Source organism: Mastigoproctus giganteus, chromosome 6 (assembly GCF_048544385.1).
Source record: "Mastigoproctus giganteus isolate SK-2022 chromosome 6, ASM4854438v1, whole genome shotgun sequence".
Lineage (NCBI taxonomy): Eukaryota > Metazoa > Arthropoda > Arachnida > Uropygi > Thelyphonidae > Mastigoproctus > Mastigoproctus giganteus.
Window position 1 is genome coordinate 195,180,395 of NC_143580.1, and position 12,599 is coordinate 195,192,993.

The 12,599-nt window shown below is 37.4% G+C and overlaps 1 protein-coding gene across 1 annotated transcript in view; it reads left to right on the forward strand.

Annotated features, from left to right (window-relative positions):
• Srp54k (signal recognition particle 54k) overlaps positions 1-12,599 on the forward strand; it is a 121,419-nt gene that overhangs the window by 88,508 nt on the left and 20,312 nt on the right. Inside the window, exons 11-12 of the mRNA XM_090375601.1 lie at positions 7,486-7,559; positions 8,848-8,956. Coding sequence (XP_090231727.1) covers positions 7,486-7,559; positions 8,848-8,956 — 183 coding nt within the window. The remainder of the gene's footprint in view (positions 1-7,485; positions 7,560-8,847; positions 8,957-12,599) is intronic.

Genomic DNA, 12,599 nt, shown 5'->3' on the forward strand with positions numbered 1-12,599 from the left:
TATGGTATAGCTATGAGGAGAATGGAGGAGGGAATTACAATTTAATTTTTTAATAACGTGATTTTGTTGGGACTCTGGAAATGCTCTTGGGAAATACTTTCCCCGAGTTATATAAGAACCCTGTGGCTGATAGTAGTTGCCAGTAAAATTATACCAATAATTACTTTAGTAGCTGCCAGCTGGCAATGAAAAATTACATGTTGTACTTACTTGACTGTGTCCTTTTACTTGAGAAATTGGGAGGAAACTTGTCATGGAGGATAAAACTTTTAAATCAGCTAGATAACTATCTGTGTCATGAAAAGTACTAGAGACAAGAATATTCTGATACTGATTATCACCTGTGATCCAGATAGTATCATAGAGTTGACAGTACAGGAGTCCTTAATGGAATGATTATGGAATACTATAAAATAGAGAATTATGATGGAGGTCTTGGTTGTTAAAGGTAAGGGCAGGGCTTCAAGAAGGAGAACAGTGACAGTCTAAGACTGTTATAGTCTCCTTTCCTTCAACTCTTTCCCTTACCTTTAAGAGTGATAGATGCATGGGACAGTTACAGAGTGACAAAAAACTTTAAAGCATGCAATAGCTAGGTTGGTGAATACATGAAATCACTCCTGAAGAGAGCAAAGGAATAGGTTTTACATGTAATTTCAAAGAAGAAAAGAGATTCTTGAGGTTGTCACAGACATTCTCTCAGATATGCCAGACAAGCTGTACTTGCTACCTGGGAGTCTAAAATGCTGATGGAACTGATATTTGGGTGACACTCAAGTCAAGTGGACCCAATTTCGGCGAACGTTCGGATGGTTGTGACAACCAAATCCTCTGCTTGCACCTTCACGAGGTGGGACTGTTAGTAATCCTGGGTATAACCTCCATGCACAAGTACATGGTGGTCACCCAGAAAAATATACTTCCTCTCTTTGCAGAGGTCGAGGTGTGGTACCCACACCACATGGAGGAACGCCGCCCCTCTATGTTACCAGGCAGTACTAGGTGGTAGATGACTCTCATCAACCGGTGCAATACCACCACTTTGCTTATTGGAGGCTTGAAGTGGTGGAACCCATGTTTAGTCTCTAGAGCTAAGTTCTGGTCAACCCTTCCCTATCTCTTCCATCATGCAGTATGATTGATGACTTTTGAGGTTATGATGAACATCGTGGCAAGATCCAATATTCCTTACATTTTGAGGGTACAGCACTAAAACTGTGTTCACAGGCCGGCCTCTAGTTAGTACACCGGACCGAACCTATTGGTAACTCTCTAGGAGGCTTCCAGATCAGCTAGTGTATAATCTTGCTACCTCTACTCTGCCAGATAGTGACTGGAGGGAGTCCGAGTAGTGTGTATGCGTGGAGCATTGTCAAGGCCACGTTATGTCAAGGATCTGGGTATATTCTTACCATATGTACGCAATATCCAAAAATTTCAATACTTCATACAGCACGTCCCCCTCCCCCAAACCTTTTCTTACTATTGAATACGCCATGAATTGTCAAACTAATAGAGCAAGATTATCTGTGAAAAGATCTAAACCTCCCAAGCACTTCCTAATTCATTTCTCAAATATACGTGGTCTCAATTCTAATCTCTACGATGTCCATTTCCACTTGCAGTCTGCCAAACCCCATGTACTTTTTCTGACAGAATCTCAGTTATCGGTTGATTCAACGACTGCTCATCTCAGATGCCCAAATTATTCGCTGTATGATTCCTTTCGCCTCAAAGGTGGTACTTGTGCATATGTCCGTTCTGATATTTCCTGTCAGAGACTTGGCAATTTGGAATCTCCTCTCTTTGATCTTCTCTGGCTTAAAATCTCTCTACCTCATTCTGTCAAATTCGTCTGTTGTCTCTACCATTCTCCCAATTCCACTAATCACTTGGAGCTCTTGGACTTCCTCTCTTTGCAACTCGACTTTCTGCAGTCCAACTTTCCTAACAGTGAGGTAATTTTCCTTGGTGATTTTAATGTTCACAACTCCAGCTGGCTTCTATTTTCTAGTCACATTGACCCAGCTGGTCGAGATGCTGAGGCTTTTATAATTACTAATGACCTTGCACAGATTGTTCATTTACCTACAAGAATACTGGACAATCCTCATACAGCCAATAAGCTTTATCTTTTTCTCACAAACAACCCTTCTAAGTACACTGTCGAAGTTAGAGGTCCTTTAGGCACTTCAGATCACAACTTGGTGATTTTCTCTTCTCCAATGGAACTTTTATCTCATGGCTATTCCCAACCTCGTGTTCTTTGGCATTAAAAGAATGCAAAATGGGATGACCTGCAAGACTTCTTTTCTTCTTTTTCTTGGTCGGATTACTATTTCAAAACTTCTGATGTCAATGTTTGCTCAGATTGTGTCAGTGAAATTATTCTTGCAGGAGTGGAATCCTTTATCCCACACTCCACTTTAAAATCTCATCCTTTAAATAAACCTTGGTTTTCCAATAAATGTGCTAAGGCTGTTCAAGAGAAGAATATTGCATATCATAATTGGCTTGTTTCTAATTCTCCAGTTTCATTTTCTGCCTACACCAAAGCTCGCAACAATTGTAAAGCAGTTATTAATCAGTCCAAACTAGAGTTTGAACAGGCTAAGAGTAGAAAACTTGCTTCTTGCCCTAATGGTAGCTGAGAATTCTGGTCTCTTGCCAAAGCTATTGGCCGCAACTTTTGCCCATCTCTGCTCCCACCTCTGTCCAAACCAGATGGTTCTGTTGTCATCACTTCAGCCAAGGATAAAGCTGACCTTCTAGCATCCCATTTTTCTTCCAACTCATGTATTAATGATCTTGGTAAAACACCTCCCACCATTCCCAACACGCTCCATTCAATGCCTCCTGTGGTCTTCCGTCAAAAGTATGTCAGAAGGATTTTGACGAATCTTGATGCTAAGAAAGCTCCAGGTTCCGATGGTATTTCTCCACTTGTTCTTAAAACCTGTGCTCCTGAACTTACTCCTATTCTTTGCCGCCTTTTTTCACTTTCTTATTACAAAGGTGTTTTTCCTTCTGCTTGGAAATTTGCTCATATCCAGCCAATTCCTAAAAAGGGTGACAGATCCCTCCAATCCAATTATCGTCCCATTGCGATTACTTCTACTCTTTCTAAAGTAATGGAGAAATTAATTAACCGCCAACTCTTAAACAACCTAGAAACCTTCCGTCTGATCAACGATCGCCAGTATGGATTCTGTCAGTGTCGATCCACTGGTGATATTCTGGCTTATGTTACCCATTTATGGACTAATTCAATGGAAAGGTTCGATGAAACACAAGTAGTTGCTCTTGACATCTCAAAGGCCTTCGATCGTGTTTGGCATCCATCTTATGGTTTGCCATAAGATGGATGCCAAAAGATGGATAAACAAGCTTCCATCTTATGGTTTGACAACTGTTTTTAGTAATTGGTTATCCAGTTTTCTCTCTGATCGCTCACTGAGGATGATGGTAGATGGCTCTCTGTCTTCTAACTTCTCCACTAATGCCGGTGTCCCCCAAGGTTCAGTTCTTTTCCCCACTCTTTTCCTCTTGTATATTAATGACCTTCTTCCATTGACTGGAAATGATATCCATAGTTTTGCCGATGATAGCAGATTGCATTCCACTTTCCATTTTGAGAAACCTTGCCCTGCTCAATCAGCTTCAATTTCTCAAAAATCTGCTACCAATTCCTTAAATGCTGATCTCCAGGTAGTTCTCCAGTGGGGCAAAGACAACTTAGTTGATTTCAATCCTTCTAAAACTCAGTCTTGTCTTATATCTCGCAAAAAGGATTCTTCTTGTTGGTTCTGTGAGTTTGAAGTTGGACAGTAAATGGATGTTGGCTGGTGGCGGCACGTGTTCGGACTGTTTTGAAAGAGAGAGCAGGAATTATAGCCAATTCAAAGCCTGCTCCTATGCTTATCTTTAGTGACACTCCGATTTCTAAGCAAAATGATATATCTCTTTTGGGGATTACCCTGACTTCTAATCTCTCTCTCTTGGCACAAGCACATTACAAATATTGCTTCTTCTGCATCTAAAAAACTTGGTTTTCTCTTTTGCTCTCGGCGTTACTTTTCTTCCAAACAGCTGCTCACTCTGTATAAATTGCAAATCTGCCCTGCCATGAAATATTGTTCCTACATCTGGGGTGGTGCCCTCCAAAACCTCTCTCAGGCTTCTTGATTCCATTCAGAAGAGGGAGTTAGGTTAATTAATGATTCATCTCTAACAGAGTCTCTCCACTCGCTCTCATAGATGTGCTGTTCCTGCTGCATGCCTCTTCTACAGATACTTCCATAGGCACTGTTCTTCTGAATTGGCTTCTATAATTCCCGCTCTCTTTCAAAACAGTCTGAACACGTGCCGCCACCAGCCAACATCCATTTACTGTCCAACTTCAAAATCACAGAACCAACTTTTCATCTTCCTTGTTTATTCATTCAACTGCTGTTTTCTGGAACAACCTTCCTTCATATGTATTTTCTGAAAATTACAGTCTACCGAAGTTCAAGTCCAATGTCAACAAATATCTTCTTTCGTCTTCTCAACCTCCAACCCAAGCACGGTACTGAGTACAGTAAACCCCCGCTATTCGCGGGGGTTACGTTCCTGAGAAATGTCGCCAATACCGAAAACGCGAATACTGAGTTATGGCTCCCATAGTAATAAAGGGGTTCCGTTCCAAAGTATGAAATATATAAGAAAAACTAGTCTAAAGTTTTGTCTTAGATGTCATTAGATGTACCTTCATTAGATGTCATTAGATGTACCTTCATAATATGACTATGTACATAGACAGTACATAGTGAAATGCATGCATATGGCATCGAAATGAAAATAAGAAATAATTTAATATTAAATGTAATATTTATTAGAAATTTCAAACAAATCTTTCAAACCAGCGCCTTTGCTAGCAAAAAAAACTTATCCCGCCAGTGCTATCACCAGTTTTGCTAAAGTGTTTGTTGATAAAGGAGTTTTGCCTTTTCACGAATGATGAGTGAACTTAACGGAATTTTATTTTGAGTTCGGTCTTCTATCCACAGATTTAAAGCGTTTTCCATTTTTTCTAATTTAACATCATGAGTTACAGAGCAAATTTTTGAAGCAATTAGCGCGTTTTCCCGGACACTACTGCGGATTTTTGTTTCTGATTTTTTGATTGATCGTACCATTGACTCATTGATTTTATAATGTTTTGCCACTGAGGAGACACTTTCACCATTAGAAATTTTGTCTAATAACTCAATTTTATTCGCTAATATCATCACCTTTGATATTTTCACGGGTTAGAAAGAACTTGTCCACAATAAACTTTCGTCCGTTAACACACTCGAAAAAGTCTGTTTTACACTGCAAAACGGTAGATTTATCACTTTTGTAAGCATATCAATTTATAAATTGCTAAATTTATTCAATTTATAAGCATATAAATTAAAAGCAAATGACGAAAACTTCCACTACAAGCGCATAACACATACTGAACAAGGATTAGCGAAAAACATCCACGCTCGCGATTTTGTCACCCCTCTTCCCCCACCCACCGGGAAAGATAATTTTAGCCACGCCCATGTTTTTTTATGGCGGATAATATTCACGGCGCTTTAAAATTCACATTTTTTTAGGTTTCATTTTATATTAAATTGGCAATCGCGAAACTACGAATACAGATACCGCGAATAGCGGGGGTTTACTGTACTATAGGTTTTAATACCTCTCGTGTTTGGGGTTTACATAAAAAAAAAAAAAAAAAAAAATAATGGATTTTGGAAAGTCATATCTAACCCATCTGATAAATTGAATAGGTATTTCACATTGATTTTCACAATGAGGAGAAACTGTGCTAGTGAAATCAACACTGTTTCACCATGCTGTGAAATCAGCAATATGGAAATCACAAAGAATTGTTCACTAGAAAACGTTTTCAGCCTGAAGACAAGCAAGACCCCTGGAGTAAGATTGCATATATTCAGTTATTTTCAGGGAAGAAGTGAGAGAGTGCATCATGCCATTAAAGTTAATTTATGAGGAGTTCATTGGACTTGGATGACCTCCTTGAATCAGAAGTATTAGTACATTACCAGTCCAAGAGATGGTTCTAAGAGTGAATTGCTTAAGAATAAGGAAAAACCATGTTTAACTAATCTGACAAACTGTTATGACAGTGTAAATAGCTTACATTGTTTATTTGGGCTTTAGAAAATAATTTTATTTGGTCACCCACATGAGAGATTGCTATATGAGCTGGAATGTCGAGGCATCACAGATAAGATTTTTAGATGCATTATTGGATGATAGGAGGCATATGGTTGTAATTAATAGTTATTTTTCAGAATGAGGTAATGTTAGATGTGGGATTTCTCAAGGATCAGTGCTGGCAGCAATTCTGAGTAGTTCCTAGCACTGATCCTTGATTTCTGATGCTCTTAAATGATATTGATGAAGGGATACAAGGCATGATGTCATGCAGATGATGTGAAGGTCAGGAGAATGGTTGATGACTAGTGCTAAGCAGTACTCCTCCAAGACATTGGATTGGCCTCAAGGATAGCAAGGTAAATTGTAGTTTTCTTTTAATACTGCAAAATGCAGCATTTTGCTTTATACCTGTAAAATAACAGTCCTAATATAACTTACACCCTTGGAGGGGTTGAATTAAAACTGTTGAGGAAGAAAGGGATTTGGTTGTTATGATCAAGGCAGGCATGACAGCTGGCAAAGAGATTGCATGGTGTCAGATGATGAGTAGAAATAGGGAAGCTATATTTCTATCTAGGATAGACACACATCAAAAACTGAAACAAAGTTTGTGGTCCAGTGCTGTCATCTGGCAATATAAGAAGCAGAATATAGTGAGAAAATGGGACTCACAGTGAACTATATTAGGAAGTTAGATGTTGCTAATATGAACACATGCAAAGAAAGAATAATCCTAGTAAGCTTAGATTTTGAAGTTAAATTGTGATATTTGTTTTGTTAAAAATAAAATATTTCTTAGCTCTCATTGGAGAAAAGTGTGTGCCTACCCTATCTATCTTGCTAGCACATTTCAGTAAGAAATGTGAAAATTTTCAAGGTGTGCTGTTGTTATTGTTAAGATGTTTTAAGGTGTTAACAATAAATTTGTTCTTTTTTTATATGGTGTCCTTTGGCAACTTTAGTGGCCAATATTAAACCACCAGTATTTATTTATACAGTGAACGAAAATACAAAAAAAATTATGCTTTAAATAACAGTATAATTGAATAGATTAAAATATACCCATTCCTTTTATGATGACTATATATCTGAATAAATATGGTATTATTTTTAAAGTAGTACACTGAGATATATATTATCAATTTTGCTGATTGTGTTTAAAACAGTTGTCTAATGGAAAAAAAGTTGGTGTGGGAGACAAAATATGAAGTATCAACAAATACTTCCTATTTTGAATAAATTTTATTAATATGAACATAGTACATTACACTTTATTTTGTATAGGTGAATTTACTTTGAGAGATATGTATGAACAGTTTCAAAATATAATGAAGATGGGACCTTTCAGCCAAATAATGGTAAGTTTAAAATCTGTAATGTTCTAATTATCATATAAAGAGAATTTTAGTTCAATTAATTTTTTAGCAAGCTGTTATAATTGTCCAAAATCATCAAAGAAGACAAATGAAATGCAATGCTGTCTTAACCTGTTCAGGAATCCATGCATAATAAGTTTGTGTTTTGCATGTGTGGGCCCTGTAATTAATATGTAAAGGTCACTGCATATACGATTCCGAACATCCACTAAACATGCAAATTGTTTTGAAATCTTCCTGTATAAGCTGCTATGTTGCCAATTTTGAGCACTATCTGCATAGTGCAGCTGGATCAAAATGAGGGGCATAAACTTGGCTGAAACATGTTGAATTCCCAAATCCTGTGTTAAAAAAAAATGGTTTTCTTTTTATACTCTGGCAAGACCAGAGAGTCTTACAATTAATCATTTTGACAGTGAATGCAGTTTTTAACTGTGTTTAGCAGTCATATATGCTTGAACCATGGTCCACTAAAACACATGCTTTTCACTCCTGCACTTAATATATTCCATAAGAAATACCAATTTCACTGGCAACTTCATAGATAATTAATGTCAGTCACTCCTGATCAGATCACGAAAACAAGTAATTGACTCATTGATTTTTGAAGTTGAAGGGTGGCCAGAGCGAGGATCGTCTTTGATGGAGATGCAGTCCTCTTCCTGTTCGTGAACCACAAACAGGTAGATTCTTTGGACAGTACATATCTTCTCTGAAAGCTGTTTTTTATGTGTGGGTTTCTGTTGCAGTTTTCCCTAATTTGAAACAAAATTTGTTTCAAATTAGTCCTCAGTAAAATCACTCATTATGCAACAAAATACTAAACACATTTTATTCAATGTGTGCTAATTCAGACTGACCTGCAGATAAATGGGCGATTCATCTATTACTGTGTCTAGATGAGTCACTGAACATCTTGCAACATCTCACCACGATGCTACAGTTTCAAGATAAAAAGTCAGTCCCCAAACTTTTTGATCATTTGTATACTATACATGGATATGAGTGACAAGCTCAGGTGCCATTAAAATAATAATTTTTCCTTTCTGTACTTCGTGTATTCAAATTCTGCATTCTCAATATAAAAGTGGCACCATGTTTCTGATATTTGTATGATGTCAGTATTTGATTATTTAATCAATACTAATTCATCAAAGTTATTTACTATGCTTCTAGTATTGACGTATAAGCATGTGTGTGTGTGTGTGCACACCTGTTTGTGTTTTTAGTAATTGTAACAAGGCCCATATCAACTTTATTTTTTATATAGGGAATGATTCCAGGCTTCAGTAGTGATTTTATGACAAAAGGTAATGAACAGGAATCTATGGCAAGGCTAAAGAAGTTGATGACTATAATGGACAGTATGAATGACCAAGGTAAGAAATATTAAGAATATGAGGGCAGTTTAAATGAAATTAGCAAAAGAATAATTTCTTTATTCATACTTTTGCTGATGAACCTTTATTTTTCGACATAGTATCATCAACGTGGTTAGCTTGGCTAGGTTAAGTAGAATCTTCCAGATCATGGACTCCATTTGAAAACATTTTAACTCATTGATATTCCCTTTTCGAAAAATTGTTCTCAGTGTGCCATTTTGAATTGTGCAGAATGACCACCATAGAAACATATGAAAATTGCATTCAGGGGTGCTAGCTAACAAAATAATTCCCTCTGTCTTTGATTTCATGTTACATGTTAATACAGTGCAACCTCGATATAAAGTGCCTCTTCCAAAATGAATTATGAAATAAAGTAGCATGTTCCAAGAACTAGCAATTTCATATTGGAAACTGTAAAAAGTGAATACTGTGTATATTTGTATCTACTGTACCTCACACCTGTATTTCCAAGAGGGAGAATTAGCTAAAAATTGGCTGTATATTTGCTTTGATGTATTCAGCTGCAGAGTAATTTTTGTACACATCCCAGGACTTATCAGAGGATAAGTACTGTAAACACCTAATTTCTGCCCACAGCTAGAGATGCAGTAAAATAGTATATCAATGGAATGCTAATTCCATTGATATACTATTACATAAACAGGAGGGGGAATACAGCTACCATCCATCAAGTGCATTACATTAGCTACAAAGTAAATTTTTGTAAACAACAACACACGACATTCTTTGACTGGAAGTTATACTTAGGATAGCAAAAATTGCTAAGGACTAAACTATACAAAAATATACATGAACCAATGATTTATGGAGAAATCACGTGACCACTTTAGTACCGGGATAGGCCGGACAATTTGATTTTGATTCCTAAAAATCATGGTAAATTCTAACATCATTCAGAAATAAACACGTGGCCAAATTAGTGAATTTGTAGGACTGAAGTAATGGCCACCAAAATAAAAAAAAAAAATTATAAAGTTAGGAAAAGTTCAAGATTATCAAAGAGTTAAGAGTGACAAACCAAAATGTAGTATATTTTGCGAATGTGGAATTCCAGAAGGAACGATCTATGATTGGATGAAGGAAGAAGTAAAATTGCATTCATTTGTAGACCTCCATAGAAGTAGGCTTCCAAAGAAAGAAAACTAGACTAAAACAGTGATGTGGACCAATGCTTATACAAGTGGTTTCTACAGAAGTGTAGTGAAGGAGTACCGATAAATGGGGTAAATTTGAAAGCACAGGCACTTAAATTTCATAAGCTACTTTCAGGTTAGTCTGTAGGCAAATCTGCATTTGACAATAAGTCAACAAATGCAGGCAAATCTAAATTTATTGTGAAGTCAGAAATTCAAGTTCTAGAATTTCTGAAAACATTAACACTGAAAGATGTTGCATACAATATTGGATTAACACGGGAGAAAGTAAGCTCAACAGCAATTGAAAACTGCTGGAAAAATGTATTGGAAAAGATAAGATCACTAAAAATAACCTTGAATTAGTAGCACTTTCAGAACAAGAATCATAGCTTATAACATACTTGGTGGCAGACTTGGAGCAAATGACTTGGCTGTTTGGATTCAGGTGGATGTGAAAGCTCCAGTTGTGCATTACCTGTGTGAGAAATTGCAGCCTCTGTGAACAATGAGAAGACAGTCACCAAGCTGAAGGCCAGTGACACAGGGACTGACTCAGATGATAATGTGGATAACTTGTGTAAGGAAAAAGCACCAGAAATTAACAGAGTGCTTGAAAATATTAATGAGGTGATGGTGTGGTTAGAATGTCAGTGACAGTGAACATTTCCATTTATTGCATCTAACCAATGTTAAGAATTATGTACTGAAAAAATGCTGCCATCAGTTTTGGCAAACTAAATTACATGATTATTTCAGAACAGATGCGTGAAAAAGCATTAGCAATGGCACATGATGCAAGAAAGCAAGCTTATATAGCATCAGCCAAAAAAAACGAAAAAAAAAAAAAAATAAATAAATAAAATAACACACACACACACACACTTCTGATTTCACCCACTCCAGATGTTTGTCTAGTTATGATTTGAATCTGTTTAAGCTATCAACTTCTACAACGATAGATGGAAGTTTGTTCCAGCAATCAACCACTTGCTGGCTAAAGGCGTCTTTCCTCAATTTGAATTTATGCCCTCTCAGGTGATTATTCTGAACAAGAGAAAGAATCCCATCAGCATTCAGCATGCTTAAACCATTCAAGGCTTTATACATCTCACTCAGATCACCTCGCAGGTGCCTAGTCTCCAGACACTGTAATTTGCAAAATTTAAGCCTTTCTTCGTAAGAGCAACCCTTTGTTCCTTCACTAATCTTGTTGCCCTTATCTGTACTCGTTCCAACAGCTCTACATCCTTCTTAAAATGAGGCTTCCAGACCTGTATACAGTACTCAAGGTGTGCCTGACCATTGCCTTATACAAGGGTATAATCACCTCCTTATCCCTGCTAGAAAAACCTGTATATCATTGACAAGACACCATGAGCTACTCTTGCAGACCATCTGCACTGCTCAGAAAACTTCATATCTGCTTGCACAATTACCCCCAGGTCCTTTTCACTCTCTACCACTGTCAGTGTAATACCACACAGTTGATACGTTACTCTGGGGTTACTGCTTCCCATATGCAGTACTTTACATTTGTCAACGTTAAACTTCAGTTGCCACCTCTCAGTCCATCTGCTCAACTTTTTTAGATCCTGTTGCAGCAGCGTACTGTCATTAACAACCCTGCTGACCTTCGTATCGTCTGCAAACTTGGACATTAAGCCTGATATACCATCATCAATATCATTAATGAATACAGAAAACAACAATGGACCCAACACTGAACCCTGGGAGACTGCACTAATAACATTAGTCCACGAAGAGCAGTGTCTATTGATTACCACTCTCTGCCTTCTCCCTCTCAACCACCCCTTTATCCATAGCAGCGATTTGCCTCCAGTGCCACACTGCTCCAATTTGTGCAGCAGTCTTCCACATGCAACATTATCAAAAGCCTTTCTAAGATCCAAATATATGATATCAAATTTATTCTTTGCATCCAGTTCCTTTGTGACTACATCATAGTATCCAATCAAATTGGTCAGACAAGATTTCCCCTTAACAAACCCATGCTGTGTCAGAGCTATAACCGATCATCTAGACAAGACTTCAGTCTTGTCTAGATGATCCTGCAATGCTTCTTCAACCAGCCTCCATTAATTTCCCTGGAACAGAAGTTAAACTAACAGGTCTGTAATTACCTGTGTCTACCTTTGATCCTCCATTGTGGATTGGGGTCACATTTGCACATCTCCAGTCCATGGGTACCTTCCCTGAGTCCAAGGAAACTCTCATAATTATGGCTAAGGGTTTGCTTACTTCCTTTGCTACCTCCTTTAATATAACTGGATAGATTCCATCCACTCTAGGTGCCTTTCTTATGTTTATTTTCAACAATTTCTCCTCCACTTTACTCTCAGTTATTAAAAGATTATATAGCTTACTACCAGAATTTAATACACCTCTAGCATTCCACACCCTGAATAACTCCTCATGCATGTGTGAATGTAGATGCAAAATATTCATTTAGTTTGTTAGCT